General features: G+C 43.5%; 1 protein-coding gene and 1 long non-coding RNA gene across 2 annotated transcripts; one reads left to right on the top strand and one right to left on the bottom strand.

The window, feature by feature from the left end:
* Positions 1 to 13,214: 13,214 nt before the first annotated feature.
* LOC135371648 (uncharacterized) lies at positions 13,215 to 14,909 on the bottom strand. Its single transcript, XM_064605634.1, has 2 exons — positions 14,840 to 14,909; positions 13,215 to 14,293 (listed from the first exon to the last, which is right to left on the bottom strand). The coding sequence occupies exons 1-2, from the start codon at positions 14,907 to 14,909 to the stop codon at positions 13,215 to 13,217; spliced, it is 1,149 nt and encodes a 382-aa protein (XP_064461704.1).
* A 963-nt stretch (positions 14,910 to 15,872) lies between these two features.
* Positions 15,873 to 17,473, top strand: LOC135371656 (uncharacterized). Its single transcript, XR_010415679.1, has 3 exons — positions 15,873 to 15,993; positions 16,562 to 16,622; positions 17,007 to 17,473. It is a non-coding gene; the product is annotated as an uncharacterized LOC135371656 (long non-coding RNA).
* Positions 17,474 to 20,060: the final 2,587 nt, after the last annotated feature.

The raw sequence follows: 20,060 nt of genomic DNA, 5'->3' as shown, positions 1-20,060 counted from the left end.
TATTCCACTTCACCACATAGCACACTCCTAGCCAACAAACAGAACAAAGAACGACACGAACACAAGAGGAAATAAAATCTATACCAATACAAAGAAGATATTCCACTTCACCACATAGCACACTCCTAGCCAACAAACAGAACAAAGAACGACACGAACACAAGAGGAAATAAAATCTATACCAATACAAAGAAGATATTCCACTTCACCACATAGCACACTCCTAGCCAACAAACAGAATAAAGAACGACACGAACACAAGAGGAAATAAAATCTATACCACTACAAAGAAGATATTCCACTTTACCACATAGCACACTCCTAGCCAACAAACAGAATAAAGAACGACACGAACACAAGAGGAAATAAAATCTATGCCACTACAAAGAAGATATTCCACTTCACCACATAGCACACTCCTAGCCAACAAACAGAAGGTGCGTTCTTTTCGCTTGCACCTCCTTGCACCCAGCAAACCGGTTCGGAGGGTGCAGCACCTTTTCATTCTTTTCGTCCCCTCCTCGGCGCACTCTTGCCCCGCCCGCGTTCTTTTCGTAGTTCCCTCTGCCCCAGTTTCACGTTGAACCCAAAAACCTCTGCACCTTCCCGTACGTGGGTGAAAAAGTGTGGAAGCAGACGACATCGTGAAATGGCTGCGACGTCGGTCTTCGAAATCTGGCCCCTGCTCGATGGGTAGAACTCGGAGGCCTCGTACATGTCGGCAAGTTGCTGGACACGGCGTGTAGACAGTCGGAACAAACGTTTGTACTCGAATTCCATGTACTTCGGCACGACAGTTTCATAATACAGAGGAATTCGACAGCATTCATGCCTCTCGAGAACTTTGATTGTAGCACAAACCAAGCGCGATTCATAACACTCGTCTTCTGAGTCCGAATCAACTAGCTCCATAAAGGCAGCCAGACTCGCGTTACACGCCATTACCGTCACAAGAACCAGAAGAATGTGGGACTGCGCATACGAACAAAACTCCACGCTCTACGAAAACTCAAACCTACGCAGCTACAGCCCTGCTTCGTAGCAGACGACAGCCCGTTGTCACTGTCATGTGATTGCATTCTTTTCAAGGGTTTAGTCCCTTTGCACCTTTCACTAAACTGGTTTTCGCGGTCTTCCCAACCCAGAAAACCAGGGATTTAGGTGCAGCACTTTTTTTGCCGAAAAGAACGCACCTAGAATAAAGAACGACACGAACACAAGAGGAAATAAAATCTATGCCACTACAAAGAAGATATTCCACTTCACCACATAGCACGCTCCTAGCTAACAATCAGAACAAAGAACGACACGAACACAAGAGGAAATAAAATCTATACCAATACAAAGAAGATATTCCACTTCACCACATAGCACACTCCTAGCCAACAAATAGAACAAAGAACGACACGAACACAAGAGGAAATAAAATCTATACCAATACAAAGAAGATATTCAACTTCACCACATAGCACACTCCTAGCCAACAAATAGAACAAAGAACGACACGAACACAAGATGAAATAAAATCTATACCAATACAAATAAGATATTCCACTTCACCACATAACACACTCCTAGCCAACAAACAGAACAAAGAACGACACGAACACAAGATGAAATAAAATCTATACCAATACAAAGAAGATATTCCACTTCACCACATAGCACACTCCTAGCCAACAAACAGAATAAAGAACGACACGAACACAAGAGGAAATAAAATCTATACCAATACAAATAAGATATTCCTAATAAAAACAACATAGTAATCTATCATTCAGTAAATCAGAAGAAAAAATCAAACTCATCAGAAAATAGACATGTTAAAAATGAACTTCACCATATAGCGCGCTCCTAGCCAACAACCAGATCTAATGATATCTGACCTGCATGATTTGTTGAAGACGGATGCCGATAGATGGAAGACCATGGAACACGAGCGACAAGAGGAAATAAAATTTATACCACTACAAAGAAGATATTCTTAATCAATACGATTACAATCAAATTACAAATTGTATTATAAAAGTCTGAGACGTGAGAACCATCTTTGCAATAGCGTGAATATTTGTCATAACATTTCGAGCACAATAGGGAATCTCAGTTTCATATTCCAACATTATTCAACTTTTAATTTCTTATTAAGTGAACAGCATAGACGTAAGGAAATAACGAGAAACAACACAATCAACAGCTACAATTCATAGAGAGCCAAACCTGCGCAACATCCAAACATAGAGAAATAATAGCTAATCAATCTATCAAAGGCGAAATAGCACAGACTTAACGCTGAAGAACAGAGGAACACGCGGCGGCACGTAAACAACAATAGAGGAAAATAATCTATCACTGAACCATCATAAAATCGACCAATATACAATTTTCATTCTAACAAACACTACGAACCTTGATGAAGCTATCCAAGATGTAGAAAATATGCACTGTTTTCACTCTTTTCCTCAAAGCCAGGAGACTTTATGTCTCTATCTATGTGACCATAGCACCGCGCATGCTTTATCACTCAAAGGGTTAGGGGCTATATTACTTCGTTCAGCAAACGGGGCGCTCTAGAGGTCAGATAAGAGAGTTCAAAGGCGATATATTTTATTGTGCAGCGCAAATAGATGTCGATATCACTCGCTGGGGTCACTATCTTTTCGCATCCTTTCCCTGAAACGGAAATCTTTTGTCAAAGTGGTTGGCAAGTCGGCTAAGTTTGTAGAGATGCGATATTGTTATTGAAGATGTAGAGAAAGTCCAAATTATTAATTGGTAGCAACGATACACAATCAAAAAACGAGAAACAGATCTAATTACATCAATTTTTGTAATATCTTGCAACAGAAATTTCTAATGAACCACAGAGAAATATCAAATGTGAAATGCAACTCAGAGTTATGAGGCATTCCCATCTTAGACGTACTTACTTATGTCATGCGAGTGAACAATTGGAACAAATACAAGACAATAATTATTTCGTGCGGTAAGTTCACAACTCATAGAATATCAATCGAGTGAATACTTGAAACAAAATCAAAACAATAATTCTCACGACAGGTGGAGATTATAGCATTCTAAACCAGATAATAAAATTTTAATCAATAAAATAAACAAAGATATGCTTTTAATTAAGTGTAGATGTGCACTTGAAAACAGAAGAGACAATTGCTCTACATTGAAAAGATGGACAGATTTTGTACTCGATACCATAAGTCATGGGAAGATGTGATAAAAAACTGCTTCGAAAAGGAGGAGCCGCGAAACGATTTCATTATCGCTGCATTTCAATACGTACTAAACATGGTCGTATTCGGAGATATGGTACAAACTACAGAACTGAAGGTGCAAGAATTTATATGCCGAATCTTCAATACTTATAAAAATATCTGCACATCAACGTCGGAAGGGCCATTAGGATTGATGGCGGAGTTTTTGAGGTTTGCCAACGAAGAATTGAAATACACTAGACCAGATGTAATTGTAATCATTGCAGTGGGCATTGCGTACATCAAGAAAGTAGTCGGATCAAATTATCATATACAAGCGGTCTATATCGCACGATTCATTACGGATTTGTTGAAATTACATATATCTGAGATGGAAAGTACATAAAAACTTATCACGTGATATATTCCACTACCACGGCAATGCAATTATTTTCTTCTACCAGTCTCTGCAACGATGTCGAATCAACAGAAGTTCAATATTGTCGTGCAAGGTCTGATGTATTATCACCTGTTGAAACTCAACAAACACATCAATTGCGGTGGACCACCAGACGATTTTCATCTAATACTCTCTTGTACGCCATTCAAGAATCTTCATACAAAGAAAGGAAACATCAATAACAGACTGTGCAAGTTCATCGCGACAAAGTGCATGTTGTTGAAGCAATACAAACACGGCGACAACATAGCGCCTGCGTTAATCAATGCTGGATTCAAGCGCCCAATAATCACAATAAACTGCTTGATGTCTTCGGAATTCATGAATCAAGACAACAAACGAAAACTTCAGAGTTTGAATAGAATTGTAATTTATTGGAATAAACAAGCTTATAATTGAAACAATAATTGTATTCTTTGTCATCATTATAATGAATTCTTCGCATCACAATGAAAAACACTTTACATTTAGCATGGCTAGACTGAGAACAATGATCGCTAAGGAAACGAATATTCCACAATTTGTGTAAGAATTCCCATATGGAATGAGACCTGACCACCAAATAGGTTTTACTCGACAACACTCTGTACAAATTCAACACCCGATGGATAGAATTGCCGGAGAAGGATCGGTCATTGAAATTTAGAGACATGATACATCGGTCTATGATTACAAAAAGGATCACTAATCTCATGTGAGAACTTATCATATTTCATGAATTAAATTCCACAGTGCATGTATATTTATCAATCAGTTGCACTATCCCATACTTAGTAAACGAAGAAAAGATGTCTTTGACAAGCAACCCGATTGGAATGCGGAACAAATAAATAAATATTTTTGTCAACACAGTTGTCCATTGTTTGAGTAGGAAAAAGGAGCCGTCCAAGGCTTGCAGTGGGGGCCAAGATATGGCAAAACGGGAAATAAGGCAAGATAACTGAGTGCGGCGGGTCGTTCGCGACAACTTTTACAATCGCATTGGGGTTCACTGCCTGGGAGATAATACGAAGCCTTCGCGAAAAGCGAATCTATTATCAGATGCCACAATGCAAACGAAAGATTTTACGAGCACGACGTACAGGCCAAGTCTACATTTCTAATCACGTAGTCTTCGTAACACACGGCACACAAACGTATATGAAATAATTTCCAAGTGGCAATCAGATTTTGGGAGAAGTGGATCACACAACAGCCATCAGAAGTGCTTAACCAATGTACAATGAAGATGAGCTTTATGCATAAACACAATGGAAGATATATTATATTAATTATAATAACCAGATCAGCGCAGGTCACACATAAACGTAGATCCAATTCACAAAATATACTCGAGATTTCCCGTAACCATACAGAAAACCTATCACATTATTTTAGTGTCATGGCATCTGGGCACTACAAATGGAAAGGCCATACTTTAATTTTATAAGTCTTTAGCTCATAACGTTGTAACACGCAATTTCCACACTAAAGATAATTTTCTTCTTTAAATTTTCAAAATCAAAACTGCACGCTATTTCTTGCATTTTTCTAAAGATATAGATTAAAAAGTTGTGCATATACTCACACATACTATACAAGATATTTGAATGTGGATTAATTGCTAAAATTTATCGATCCACATTAAGGAGAAGTGTTGACTACCACACAGCGGTAGGAGTTTAATCACAATTTGAACAAGTGTTGCGATTTATGATCAGTGTTGTAGAATGTGTAATTTCACAATACGCAAGCTTTAGGTCGCTCACTTTGACGAGCACTCTTTCATGGTGTCAGGGAATTTAATCAAATGGATTGATATTTTCTGTATACACTATAACATAATGCGAATTCTTTATGTCGCGGATATTAAAAGTTACGAATATTTTTCGAACGAAAATTTACTTAAGACTCGAAGGCAACACGCTCGCGTGCGGTACCGCGTTAACGCGTCGGGCGCAGAATCGCGTTCGGTTTCGGGTACGGCAAAGTAAATTTTCGTTCGAAAAATATTCGTAACTTTTTTTCGTAAAAAACGTATTTTAACGGCCCGGGCCCGGCCCGCGGTGCTGGCGTGTTTTGTTGGCCCGGGCTCGGCCCGGCCCGGAGCACATAGCCAATAACAAGCCCGGCACGGCCCGCGGGCCGGGTCGGGGGCCAGGGCCCGTGCAGGGCTCTAGGTCCGAGTAGACATGCGATATGCCTTGCTTGCATAGCTTGATATGGGTTGAGTCACACAGAACAACTTAATGATTTGCTTGTACCAAGAAATCAAATACATACTTAAAATTAAACCATTCCTTGTTAAAAAAAACATCAATAAGCATTTTTGGTAGCTCTCTCTGTGGTTTATGTCTTTTAAATACATTACAATATAAATGTATCTGCGTCATTGAAAAAAAAAGTAAATTTTCGGAAGGTGGGGGTATGGTGGTTTGGTGGTACTCAAGGGGGTCACATACTGGAAAAGTTTGAGAAACACTGGCATAGAGGGATGTTGTTCCAAATTTAACTACACAAGGACGAAAGGAAGAATGGACCGAAATCACTGTGTTAGGTAGGAAACCAGAATTAATTGTGCTGATGTCTGAGAGAAGGGTGTGGTATAATTGTGCATGGTTAACTGAAGTTGACTAGAAGGTGTGTAAAATATCTGGTACATAACCTGAGCAACTTTATACTTCACAAGGTGGTGTACATTGAGGATGCGGAAACGGGGAAAAGCAAATGAGACAGACTCATCAGGATCTAAAAACAGAATAATCTGCAGCGCCCGCTTCTAGGTCAGGAGAACAGGTTGAAGGTATATGTGAGGCCATAAGTGATATGGGAGTGGATAAGGGTGTAGCGCACACAGTAAATTATCCAGAACCCCCTACACCACCCTAACTTTTCCACCAGTGCACCCCCTACAGGGGGTGCCCTTGCGATTTAGACACATGTCAGTAATGATATGTTTAGCTGTAATTAAGTAACTACAACAATGCCCCCCCCCCCCGTTATTTTCACAGAGCACAATGCCCACAAACCATACGGAACATACCCGAGTGAGTTCATGTGGCCCCAGCCTAAGAACATTGTTAGCGAGGTTAAGGGTTTTTGGGATATCGTGAAAACCGGGTTATTGTTAAGACCGATTCATGGATACAAGTCTGGTAATACTCTATCAGTTGGAGATGGCACAAGACATGAGCCATGTTAATAAACTGTTTGTGATGTTTTGCAATTTGGAAGATGGTATGCTCACTGAAAGATTCATTGTTTCATATCCAACCAGAGGCATAAAGCTCAATGCATGTTCAAAGCATTAATGGACTGTCATGTGTTGTCACATGACAATGCTGCATTCATGAGTAAGTTATGTAGGTGTGAAGGTTTTTAAACATGAATTCAACAGAAATACTCTGATTGGGTGTACTTCCTGCTGCTTGGCAGGCCCTTAGAATCTGGTCACAAAGCTGCTTCTGAAAACTGCCCTGCTGCTATTGGTTTCTTCACACTGTCTGTGCATCAATATTTGTACAGCTTGCAATAAAAGGCTACGAAACACCAGGGTGTCACATTTCTTCATTGGAGCAACACCCTAGGAGCAAACAGAAGCAGGCACACACACTCAGAGGTGCATGCAACAGCCAGTCACCCGTTTCGTGTTCAATATCTTCCTGCTAGCCAACAGAGGGCCGCTCCGATGAAGTGCAAGCTAATAGGCTTATTGATATGGTGTCCAGCTGTAATTTATATTGTATTTTGCAACGATATATTGTTAACGATCAACAAGACCAGTAAAAATATCCTGTGTGTTTGTCTCTCTAGTACTGAGTACTCCCCTGCAATGTAACGAGACAACTGCCCCTTGTAGTGACCCTCCAGGGCAAGCATGACGACAACCTCTACAAAAGTGAGACGTTTAATCAAAGCCCTGAGGCAGCAACATCAAGAGCCGGAGCAGAAAGACCCCGCTTGCCAGAAGCCGGTACCTTTTATCGCCACAAAGTGTTCCACCTTCTTCGTGGCACCCTGACGATACCCATGAGCCTTGCGGTGGTGCCTATGTTGATGAAGCTGAGGGCAGAGTCGTTACAGCTCCTCCGCCGTTCGAAGAGGTCGACACAGTCGATCCTGATAATGATGCAGGAAGCCCGAAGATGCACGACTGGCTCCACGAAATGCTTGAGTGGTCGTTTAGTTCTGCGAATACCTGTACAAAGTTCAGGGCGCAACGAACAAGCAAAATCCAGCCCTCCAAACACCGACCGAACAAACGGCAAAATTTCCCTGATACACACCAAGAAATACTCCAATAACACCAAAGAAACCTACTAAAATCCTACCTTACGGAGAACAGGTCCGTTGCCCCCCCCCCCTCCAAAAGTCAACCCAAAATCCGGGTTCCCAACTAATCCCGAATTGAAACAAAGACCCATAAGGAAACCTCTGCTCTAGTCCCTAGCTCTAGGAGTAGCGGCTCAAGCAATCAGCATTACCGTGATGCTTTCCTTTCTTGTATTTCACGGTAAAATTGAATTCTTGGAGAATTAAACTCCATCTAAGAAGCCGCCCGTTCTTGGGAGACATGCTTTCTAGCCACTGCAGTGGACAATGATCAGTTTCAAAAGTAAAACGAGTTCCGTAGAGATAGCAGTTGAACTTTCGAGCAGCCCACACTAGGCAAGCGCACTCCTTTTCAGAAGCACTGTACGCTTGCTCGCGAATCGTTAGCTTACGGCTAGCGTAGAGAATCGGATGTTCTTGTCCACTTTCTTCCTTTTGGCACAAACTTGCCCCTAATCCACGGTCACTAGCGTCACACTGGACAAAAAAAGGTTTGTCCTGCGCGTAATTTTGTTCGACGTGCTGTATACTGTAACGACGCAATTGGACTTGACGCTCGACCCGACGCTTGTCCAGTTTCACAATGAGCACCTCTCACCTAGAGAAACGTTTGTTGGAGGCAGATGAGGCTTTCAAACGACATGTAAATTCAACATCAGCGATCGCTTGGAAGGTGGACGTAAACCGTCTGACCGACATCATTAGAGACGCTGTAAGTACCGTGCGTCCGTACTCACTGTCAGAATGTTCGAACTTAGGGACTGTCGGCGTAGAAGCGGACTACTTAGAGAAGAAAAAACGTGCGCTCGAAGAACTACAGGTTGCTGTAGGATCTCTGCTTCATGAAGTCTGCCTCAGAAGTGAGGCGTCAAACTACACGCTTACTGAAAAGCACTTTACTGAGATAGCGCTTCATCAGGGTCGAGATAAGTTGTCCAGAGTTTGGTCAATAGGTGCTATGCAAAATTACTCTGCGTCTGGCAACAACGAGCGCCGAGATTTAGTCAGCCATCTTTGTGTTGTCGACCCAATCGTCCTGGTAAACGTGCTTCTATCGCAGTCTATCGGCTCTACGATGACTGCTCGACTGCGTTTTCCATCTTTTGGCCATGACGTGTGGAAAAACGACTTGGAAGTTCTACCCTGTCTGTCAGATGATACGCTGGGAGGCTTGTGCGCGCTGGCAGAGCCGTCGGTCCGGCAACAGAAGAAATCTTACGTCTTCACCGTCGAGGCGTACGCCCAATCTTCGTCGATATTTACAAACGCGTGCGACATCAGGTACGTAACGTTTTTTGCTCATCTGAAGTTAAGCGTTCGTAGATCATGACGACGCGGGAATATTTGAGACCAGAGCCTGCATTTTCGCACGGTTTAGCAAATATGCGTATAACTGCTGCTACTTGCTTGTCGTAGGCGCACATTAAGCCTGTGGAATGGTTCCATATTTTCGTTTACAATGCAATATGTGTGAAGCGTCTCGATTAAGGAGGGACACGTCCCGCTTTGCTACCACTATTTTCAACGGAGTAGGCGCGGTTTGGAAATGCCTGTGTGTGAGGTATCCGCCTAACGTGAAAATTTACTCGCTCACTTGTTCACGTTTGACATCACTTTTGCGTAACGCGAGAGCCACTTCTGTCAACATTTTGAGCAGCAGTTATGATAAGCCTAATCGTCCCGTTCCTTTGATGTGGACGAAATGGTTCCGGGACATTTCATCGAACATCGTTTCGTCGAAAAATGGATGTTTCATTGAACGCCGATTCATTGAGACTTTGACATTGAGACATTACATCTGCTCTCTTACAGTCGTGGCATCATATATGCTCGGGCAACTTGCTACAGGAGCCAGAGGAAGACTGGACCGGAGTATAAAGTACAGCTGAAATTTGAAAGCTGTTCAGTAACCGATGCATACTGTGACTGCGCTATTGGAAAGGAGAGCCCATGCAGTCATGTCCTTGCGGCAGTACGACTGCTTATTTTGTTGAAGAAGAAAGGGTACAAGGAGGCACCATCGGAGCTGTCATGTACCGAGCTACCTCAACAGTGGAGGCGTCCTCGTCGTCAAAATATTGGACCGATGAGGGTACAGGACGTAGATTGGAGGAGCCCCCGTGAAGGTGGTGTACTTCTGCCAATGCCGGTGCGGCTGTTCGATGCTCAGGCCAGGAGTATGGACCAACAGCACAAGCTGGAGTCTTTCCAGAAGTTGAGTGAACGTCAAGCTGGCCTTGGGAACCATGACTTCGCTGCTGTGCTGCGGGCTGCAAGGAGTCCTTTTGCCAACACGAAGCTTGGAGTGGCGCCTCCTTCCTCACCATTGACCTACCAGCAGGCACGCCTGCCTGCAAACTTTAAGACGTGGATCGCTGCTGACATCTCGGTAGGGTCCAGTATGGTCAGCTCTGTGCCGGAACTGCCACTCTTCTGCGGAGCAACACAGTATGTCTTCCCGGACGGGCTCGCCACAGAAGAACAAAGAATACTGATGGTAAGTGTATGACTTTGTTGATACCCTTACATGTATCTTTGCATATCACGTGTGTGCTTACATTGTTGGAAATTGTGCAGATAACAACAAACACAATGCAGTGGAAGGAAATCTTCTACACTTCGAAAGAAGCCACTGGAATGGTCACTGAGCCAGCTGCAGGACTCAAACCACATATTCTATGCTACGGATCAAGGGCTGTGCTTTTTAGCAACCTGGCCACCCTCGAAGAGGAGTCATTTGGAGGGTCAAGCACATGCTTTCGCCTCGATACATACTCCACTATTCGGTGCGGATCTTTCGCACAGGCACCATGGGTCCATGCACATAGAACTTTGAGACTGTTCTCATTGTCAGTATCAATAACCTGGGTCATGCTCTCTGCAAAAGTGACAACAAATGATACTATATTCCCCTTCATCAGACTGCATGCTGGAGTAGGCCAAGATGAACTGGCACGCTGCAAAACCCCATATTTGATGGCATTCGGGTGTAAAGTACCAACTTTCAGAGTCACAAAAACTGTCCTCCCTGGATAACCCAGCGTATACCGGCTAATGCGGGGGAAATACGGCAGGTGTGCAGTGAGGGGGCGCTTTGGGGTCAAAAGGGCCCTGAAACCGTACCTTTAGTAGTGCATTTGGGAAAGGGTAAAAAAGGGTGAGTCCTCCCCTGCCATATAAACCTCCCATACAGCCCCTCTTGACATTTTTTTCTGGCTACAGCATTGGAATATGGTAATAGTCATGTAGAGCGTGGTTGTCTTTCCTTCCCTCGACGATATTCTCTATCTGTTTGACCCGAGGATGATCGATGGCAGTTGTCCCAAATTTTAACACATCACTCTTCAAAAGTCTGGTTCAAAATTGATATTCACTCTTTTTGCCTTCGCCAGGACATCAGTGTATCAGTGGAAGAGGCCAGGGAGCTGGAGCAGAAGTCGAGGCAGCAGGCACTTAGTGCATGCTGGCATCAAGGGCGCCTACACAGACTCACGTCATCGTGCTTCGGTCAGGTGACAAGGAGAACAGAGTGGAGCGAGAAAGGCCTGCGGAACCTCATCGAGCCAAAGGACCTCTCACGAGTACGCGCCATACAGTACGGGCGGAAAAATGAAGGGCCGGCAGCAGAACGCTATGCCGAAGTTATGAAGCGCTGTGGCCACGATGTCTCACTGCGACGATGATGATGATGATGATTCGGGTTTTTATGGCGCACGGACAACTAAGGTCATAGATCACTGCGACACAGCGGTCTCATCGTCCATCCGGGTGCCCGTGGCTAGGTGCCAGTCCTGATAGATTTGTGTACGACTCGGAGGAGCGCACGTATGGCGTCCTGGAAATCAAGTGCCCATATTCCTTGAAAGACACTGATCCAGATATCTCTACACTGCAGCTATCGTGCATGAGTGTTAGTGAGAATGGGGAGCCAAGCCTCAAAAGGAACCACGAGTACTACGCTCAAGTAGTCGGACAAATGGCATTAACAGGATGTCAGTGGGCTGACTTTGTTGTGTTCTCCAAAAACTGGATTGCTATCGAGCGCATCAGGTTCGATGAACATGCATGGAGGGATATGAAGTCAAAACTTGACAAGTTTTATTTCTCCCATATGCTTCCCTACATTGTGAAGAACGGGCAGCATCTGCCTTGACCGTGTGTTATGTATTCACTAAGATGTATTGTGCTTTTCCCCCCTCTGAACTGCAAGTACAGATTCCCTTCCTGATAACCCTTACTGAAAACTGCCTGCCCTGAGAATCTGACTACGGACACACAGCTCCTATAAATAGCAGCATCCAACTTCTCCTGAACCCTTAACGACAACTGCCTGCCCCTGGAATCTTTGACTACGGACTCACAGCTCCCATAAACAGCAGCATTCAACCTCTCCTCCTCGTGGTGGGAGCTGGTCAACGGGCCCTCTTCGTAGGAGGGCCTGGCTAACGGGGCTCTGAATGCTGCATGCAGCTACTCAAGCCATGCAAACTGTACCACAAGAGGCACGTTTTTGTGTCAATGTGTATAGTGTGAAAATCTCACTAAAATTGTGCCATTTATGAAAGAATGCGTTATCGAGACTATCACACCAAATGTGTTTTCCCTGCTTTCAAACATGCTCTATGAACGCTTCTCCCTGCCTGCTTTTGTGTGCTGTCTGAATGCTGATGTCTTTCTAACACCATGGGCATATTGTCAATTTGTGATTTAATTTTCTCCTGCTTTCCATGCCACTGTGCTACTCTACCACTTCAAAGCATTAATAAAGTCCTCGTGACGTGCTGCACAAACTCTGGATGCCTTCAGCACAGTTCTGTAAACGATTCTGTAGAGCAGTCAACAACAACTTTATTTTTGCAATGTGTTGTAGAAAGAAAAGGATGGCATAGAGTTCCGCAGCTGTGGAGGAGGTTGGATGTGAATGGCGTTTCCCGTGCACTACGCCTTCGGATGTCCTGTAGAGCAGTCAAACATCAGCTCTCTTATTCATTTTGCTGTTTCTTGTGATGCAAATAACATGGAAGGGCATGAAAAATGAAAGTCACTGAAAAGGTTGGCCAGCTGTAGGACTCGAACCCACATCTTCTGGATTGCCGGTCCAGGGCTCTACCAATATTCCCTTCTATGTTGTTCCAGCCTCAGAACATCAGTTCTTTCATGGAAGGGCATCATGGATATTCCACATCCTGTTGATTCCAAAGGTGCACCAATTTTTTTTCTTCTGTAACTGCACTACTTCAGTGTTGAATTAAAGGGCTTTGAAAGTTTGTAAGAATAGCTGTCACAGTCCAGATTTGGTTGATGACAGGAGCCAACGAAAGTGGGATTGGCCTGTCGAAGATGTGGTATCCCTTGATGCGCTGTATTCGTCGCTCCACATGTATCCGTAGGGAAGCAATCTCTTGTGTTCGAAGCACTTCTTCCCTTGAGAATGTCCCATCTCTCAGAAATGGGGGCATATTCAGAAGTACTCCCTTCTTTTCCAAGAGGTCCGCAATAAGAAAACCCTTGTCCGCCATTACGACATCATTTTCTTCGAAATCTAGCCCCAGGAACCCACTCCGTGAGACGCACTCTCTGTCTGACGTGGATCCCGTGAACAGCTCGGACACAAAGCTGACCAGTCCATTCGGTGACACCCCTATGAGGCCTTTAAATGTGTTTGACGACTTGTAAAACGAGTACGTGCTTGACTGTAGTGACAGAGATGAAGGCACTTCACAGCGTATTTCGGTCGCATCAAGGATCACCCTTGTTGAAGCATATTTGTGCAGTAACTCAGTCGGCATTGTTGCATCGATGACTTCCCTTGGGGCCCAAAGAGGCAGGGTGCAGAGCTTGGCATACATGAAGTTTATCCATGATGTGCATATCCTGGATACCGTAGATTGCGTGACGCAAAACCTGTGACCTAGGTCAGCCTCAAGCAGACCAAGTCGCAGTCGAACTAAGACCAAGAAGAGTTCATCTTCTACACTAAGTTTTCTTTTCCGGCCTGCAGTAGACTTTGTTGTACTACTGCTGCCCTCAGTGCGCAAAACATTACAACCACGTTCACCTGGGTCCAAGAACTCCATCAAACTCATGAACTGTTCATAGCAGGGCAAACCGGTGTAAAGCATGATATCTTCATCTGAATGCTTGAACTTTTCGAGGGAAAAATTTGATGTCCTTTGTTTTTCTTCGTCAAGCTGGCACGCTAGAGATTCATTTTGTGCCCGCAGTTCGTGAATGGCTGCCCTGGCAGATGTAAGCTGTTCCTCTAAGGCAGCACACTTGCCTCGAAGTTTCAACGACGGAAACGATGAAAAGATACCTGCATTGCAAAGGACACAAAATGTACTCAGTGACGATGATAAGAGGGAATACTTGGACGCCACAATGTAACCTTGGCTATCACGAGATCACTTCTCATCCAATAAAAAGACGACTAACGCTAGGGTCAGTACTAAACACACTCGCGGCTCTGCGGAGCAAAACACTGCCACTGCTGCACGTTTATTATCGGCGCAGCTGTATTCACGTGTCACTAGATTCCGTGCATGAATATGGCATAAATTAATAGAACTAACGTATCAAAACTTAACCGCAAACGTTTCTGCCTCTCTGTATTCATATATAGCACGTATTCATATCGTATAAAGTCACCATTCGTAAAAACGCCAGCCAGTGAGCGGCGACGAAGCGAGTACAATGTTTATTCTAAAAAATAGGGTACATACCTTGTTGCCATCGCTGTCTGCGAGTCCACGTTGTTTACACATCGGCACGCAACAGTGTGGAGGCATTTTTGCTGGATTAAGAAGGCTCAGGACGTGCCAGCGAGCGACCAGTCAAGCAGCAGGCAATAGCGCGCACTTGCCTCTCGACAACACGAAGATGGCCGCCCCAGTTGCAACCGCGTCCCCGAGATGGCGCTTCCCATTTTGCATACGGCCTATTGGACGAGCTGTACAAGAGGTGACAGGTCACGATGACCTGAAGAGAAAACTGCGTTTCTTTCAACACGCATTGCAGAATGTGCTGTGCAAAAGCTTAGATATCTTGACTTTGCCATAATCGACAGCAGTAGCCGAACTACGTGACGTTTCTAAGCGCTTCATTTCGAGCTCTAACCGTTTGAGTTCAAGCTGAAACTCCATCTGCCTATGTTCAGCTGCTTTCTGTACTGCGGCCTCGGCTTCTGTTTCTTTTTTTTTTTTCGAGAGCTTCGACCTCCCTCCTTCCCTCGAGAGCCTCGGCCTCTATCTTTTGTTCCTGAATAACATCCAAAGCTTCGCTAAGCTCGTCCTGCTCTACCCCTGAAGCCTGAATGGTGCTATAATCTGAGGTTTCCTCATGGATTTCTGAGCCTCTAGCCCCAGTTCCTCGCAAATTAACAAAAGATCCGCTTTTAGCAGGCATTTTAAATCCATGATGGAGGGTTCTAGATCTGTTCTTCAATTACGCCTAAGTCAGCACGTGCGAATTCGAATCTCTAGCAAATTTCTAACTTGGCGTGGCTCAAAGGAAATTATGCTGCTCACCCAGCCGACATCCGAAGAACAGAACCAAGTCGCCGTAAGCCCCTGCGCAGATTCCATCAGCAAACAACGCTTTCGACGATCCTTGGACAGTCCTGAACCAAGGCTTGGGAGCAACCAAGCGTCCGAGACGTAGGAGTATCCAAGGGTCCGAGGCCTGGGAGTATCCCACCGCTGCCACCAGTTGTAGTGACCCTCCAGGGCAAGCATGAAGACAAGTGAGACGTTTAATCAAAGCCCTGAGGCAGCAACATCAAGAGCCGGAGCAGAAAGACCCCGCTTGCCAGAAGCCGGTTCCTTTTATCGCCACCAAGTGTTCCACCCACTGATCTCGATTGTAAAAGGCTGGATGGCGGATAGGGAGCGCGAGCGTGAAGAAACCGGCCGCCATCTTACTGTACCCACAACAGTCGCCGCAGCGATCATGGCAACTTCTTGCAATTACGGTCGTACCAACCGTACTGGCAAGGTTACAGGGCCTAAATTTATACAGGTGAGTCACTCTTTATCGAGGAATAAATAGGCGTCCATTCTGTATATTTAGTTGACCATTATGAAGTGTTTTTTTGCCCAAAACGAGCACTGGATGCAGGTTGCTTGATCGCTCTTCCGACGTTCAATCGAGCACACTTGCATTATACCCGGCGGCAAATACAGTTTGAGTGCATAATATGCTTGAAAGAACACGTTACACTACACAGGTAGTGTTGTCATCAATATATGTGCGAGCACTCGAGCGCTTTTTTGCATGCATTGCTAGCATGGTACACGGTGTTCTCTGCGGAAGCAAGTGCCACATTCATTTCTTTGAATTACCTTCACGCACAAGTTCGGTGTTACGTCATAATGAGACCACGATTGTCACCTTTTTTCATGTATTGGTATTGTTTTGTGCCTTGGTTTGATTTGTGACAAAGAATCCTACGTAACGGTGGTGTGGCGCGACTTGAATAACGCCTTTGTGTCTGAGCTGTATCGTCAGCTTGTTACGATAGTAATAATTTGTAGCGTGTCGTGCTATTTGTAGCAGTTTTTAAGGCAAAAGTGGTCTCTCAATACAGGTTTTGTCATGAGGGCTACCCAGTGAATTATCTGTGCAGTGTGATACGGCTGGGTGTACAGGTAAGTATCACGTTCCTCATCCACTGGTTTCTACTTTACAGGAAGGAACAACCTCAGTGCACGCACTGTGGTTAGCCTCTCTCAGTTCTGCATATTTTCTTACATGTTCACATCAGAAACACACCTTAGACTTTAGGCTCCTTCACCCAGCAATAAAATAATTAGAGATTGTACTTCTTCTTAGAATAGTTTTTAATCTTTTTAATTTTTAGAAGATACAGGGATTGTAAACCATGTTTTAAACTGATGTTTTAACATTTGTCCAATGCATTTATTAAACAACATATTCATTTTTAACTGGTTGCACCCAAACCAATGTTCTGATGTATTATTTCTTTTGTTGTCGATGCACCATAAAAATTGGAATAATCATCATCAATGCAGGTTACTTCACAGCTGCCTCAACATACTCAAGAAATGGGTGCAGAACCTGCGTAATGCCCACAAACTTTGACTACCACAGCACCTCCATAAAGTAAAGGCATGTGTGTCACATGGGATTTTTAAAGGCATTCACAGTATATAATACCTTGTATGAACTGTTGTTGATCTAAGCAGCCTCTACAGTACACTCTCAGAAATTAAAACTTGTCAGGGAACTGTGATAATTGTTCCAGTTAATAGGCATGCATATGTACGCTATAAGAAGAAAATTATTTATTGAGAATGCACTACTGTTGATCACACTCGTGCAGCTGTAGGTTTACCTTCGGCCTCTTGGAACTCTTTTTTTTTAGTTGCCTTAGCTGCAGGAGGAGTGTCATCGAGCATGTCAACTACTTGCAGAAATATTGACGTATTTAAGATTATGACACAGTTTGAAGGGTTTCAATTCAGGAAATTTGCAGTGGCAGGGCATGCCAGAGTGAAACCTACTGAATATTTTATGGTGTTGAAGTGGCAGTTCCTCCAGGATAGGAATATCTTAGATGGGAGCAAAAAGCTTGAAATTAACAAAGTGTTGTTTGCATTAAGCAATTTGTAATACACTGAACACATAGGCAGCAAAACAAAAATTTAAAATTCAGCATGTATGAAAATTGGGTGCAACAAATTTGCATAGTGTACGTGTACATTGTCATTCGTGAGATATATATTGTCATCGCAGGGAGGTCACAAAACAATAAATGTATTGTTTTGTCACTTCCCTGCACATTCATTGTATCTTGAAATGCGTATATGCCAGAATAAATGTTGAACTTGAAAAATGTATATTCTCTTCATTCATAGAGCATAACATCACTTATCTTCTTTACAAAAGCATATCGTGTTACATCTTTGTCACGCAGAACGCACAACCAAGAAAGCCATCTCCCATTAAACATCACGTTTCAGACATGATTCAGTTGGTATCATTTCATAGACAGGGTACACCAGGGCTCGAGTTTCAAGCTCCAAATCGTCATGTTGCAGTTTGGAAACCGTACATGTGTAGTGCAAGAGAGCCCTCGCACATTAAAATGTAAGATGGGAGTCACCGTTACTGAAAAGTAACTCCTATGAGAGAGTCTGGCGCTGCAGAAAAGTGTGCAAACTGCGGAAAGTGTCATAGAAGATCTTCAGAAATCGTGCCTGGTTTCACGGCAGTGCTACCACACTCCCTTTTAGATGACGATGATAATGATTGGAGTTTCAGATGTGCAGCTGCATTTTTTGCAACGTGCTCCTCCTGCTTCTCTGGCTACTCATGTTGTTTACATCTACTGTTGATCACATTCATTTATCACATATTATATTCTTATATATTATTGTTATATTATCACATATTCGATCACATTAAATTTAAAATTTAGCATATATGAGAAAATATCAGGAGGGAAGTTGCTATTCATTGCTCATTCCAACCTAAAATTGAGTGCTACAAATTTAGAGAGCGTACCTGATCATTGTCATTCCTAAAATATATATTGCCATTGTAGCAAGGTCACAAAACAATAAATGTAGCCTTTTGCGACCTCCCTGTACGTTCATTGTATCCTGAAACGCATAAGTGCAAGAAATAAATCTTGAACTTGAATAAACTTGATGTTGTATAAACTTGACATAAGACGTTGAATAATATAATGAATAATATAAAATATTGAATAAACTTGAACTCGTATATTCTCTTTACTCATCATCAGTGATCTTCATTACAAAAGCATATCGTGTTAGACTTTTTTGTTTGCGTTTCACAGACTGGGTACACGAGGGCCAAAATGACAAAATCACAACTGTTTCAAGCTCCAAATAGTCCTGTTGCAATTTGAAGACCATATGTGGAGCTGCATTTTTTCGAACATGCTCCACATAACAAGCATGACAAACTTTTCTCACGCTGCAGTTGTATCCAACAAAAGCATATGAGCGCTGGAGAAGGACATTCAGTTTGGCACAACCGCGCCTGCAAATAATCAGAACAAATAAAGGAAGAAGCAAACAAACATAGAAGGGCTGTACTTCAAAAAGAGATAAGTCCTGTGTCTCAAGGAGGTGTTACCACTTTCTATGTAACTTAATTGATTAAGCTTACATCACTATACCTGATTAACTGTCCTAAAGAGTGTGATCTAATTGCGTGAAGTAATTATTTGGGCTGCTTCGGTGTGTCCATATTTGCGAGGCAAAGCACCGCTGTCGTTTACTAAGAGACTCGTGCTAAGGCGATGCTTGATATAAATCATACTAAACGCATACACGGCTAAAACAACGGCTGTGATTCTACAGAACGATCTCTTTCTGCCATGCGAGTATATCTCTTCCCGGACCGTTCTTTATGGAACAATTTTTGTCCAGAACGCAGTACGGGATATTATATACATGGTTGTTGTTAACCTCAAGTCGTTTCTTATTGAAATATTGGCTGGGAAACGTGCTGTAGTACAATCCCCAGCGCTGCACTGCAGTGACGGTCTAGTTTCGGAATGCAAAACATAACGTAATTAAGAATCGAACGGCAGGACACCTGTGAAACACTGTTAGGATACATCAGTATACTGGCACCTTATGCGCAATAAATACCTGGCAGCGCAATAAATACTCACAATCTCTGTTGCCTCCCATTGTTTTCTATGGGCGCACACAGCACTTTGGGGCCCACCAACATGGCGGCCCGAAGGCACGCCTCTCCCCTAAGAGCCTCTCTCCCATGCGCGATCCAGCCTTTATACATAGAGATCAGTGGTTCCACCTTCCTCGTGGCACCCTGACGATACCCATGAGCCTTGCGGTGATGCCCATGTTGATGAAGCTGAGGTCAGAGTCGTTACACCCTGTGATAGCGCCCCTGACTGATGGTACTATTTTCTTAAGCTGCAACAGATGCTTTTTACCCAAATGTGCTTCGTGCCAGTACACAAGTATCTCATAGAATGACCCACCTGCGGTGCCATGTATAAAATCTATGCACACTTTTTTTGGTGCCCAAATGCCCTAACAGCTGTTTTTGCATGTCACGAG

The sequence above is a fragment of the Ornithodoros turicata genome, unplaced genomic scaffold (assembly GCF_037126465.1).
Source record: "Ornithodoros turicata isolate Travis unplaced genomic scaffold, ASM3712646v1 Chromosome12, whole genome shotgun sequence".
Classification (NCBI taxonomy): Eukaryota; Metazoa; Arthropoda; class Arachnida; order Ixodida; family Argasidae; genus Ornithodoros; species Ornithodoros turicata.
Note: the sequence above shows the minus strand (reverse complement) of the source record. Positions and strands in the feature narration are given on the sequence as shown.

Excerpts from the sequence above, each read along its gene's own strand:
- LOC135371648 (XM_064605634.1), bottom strand. The coding sequence starts at position 14,909 with ATGCAAAATGGGAAGCGCCATCTCGGGGACGCGGTTGCAACTGGGGCG. Across the intron at positions 14,294-14,839 it reads CATCTTCGTGTTGTCGAGAG|GTATCTTTTCATCGTTTCCG; the intron begins GCAAGTGCGCGC and ends TTTGCAATGCAG.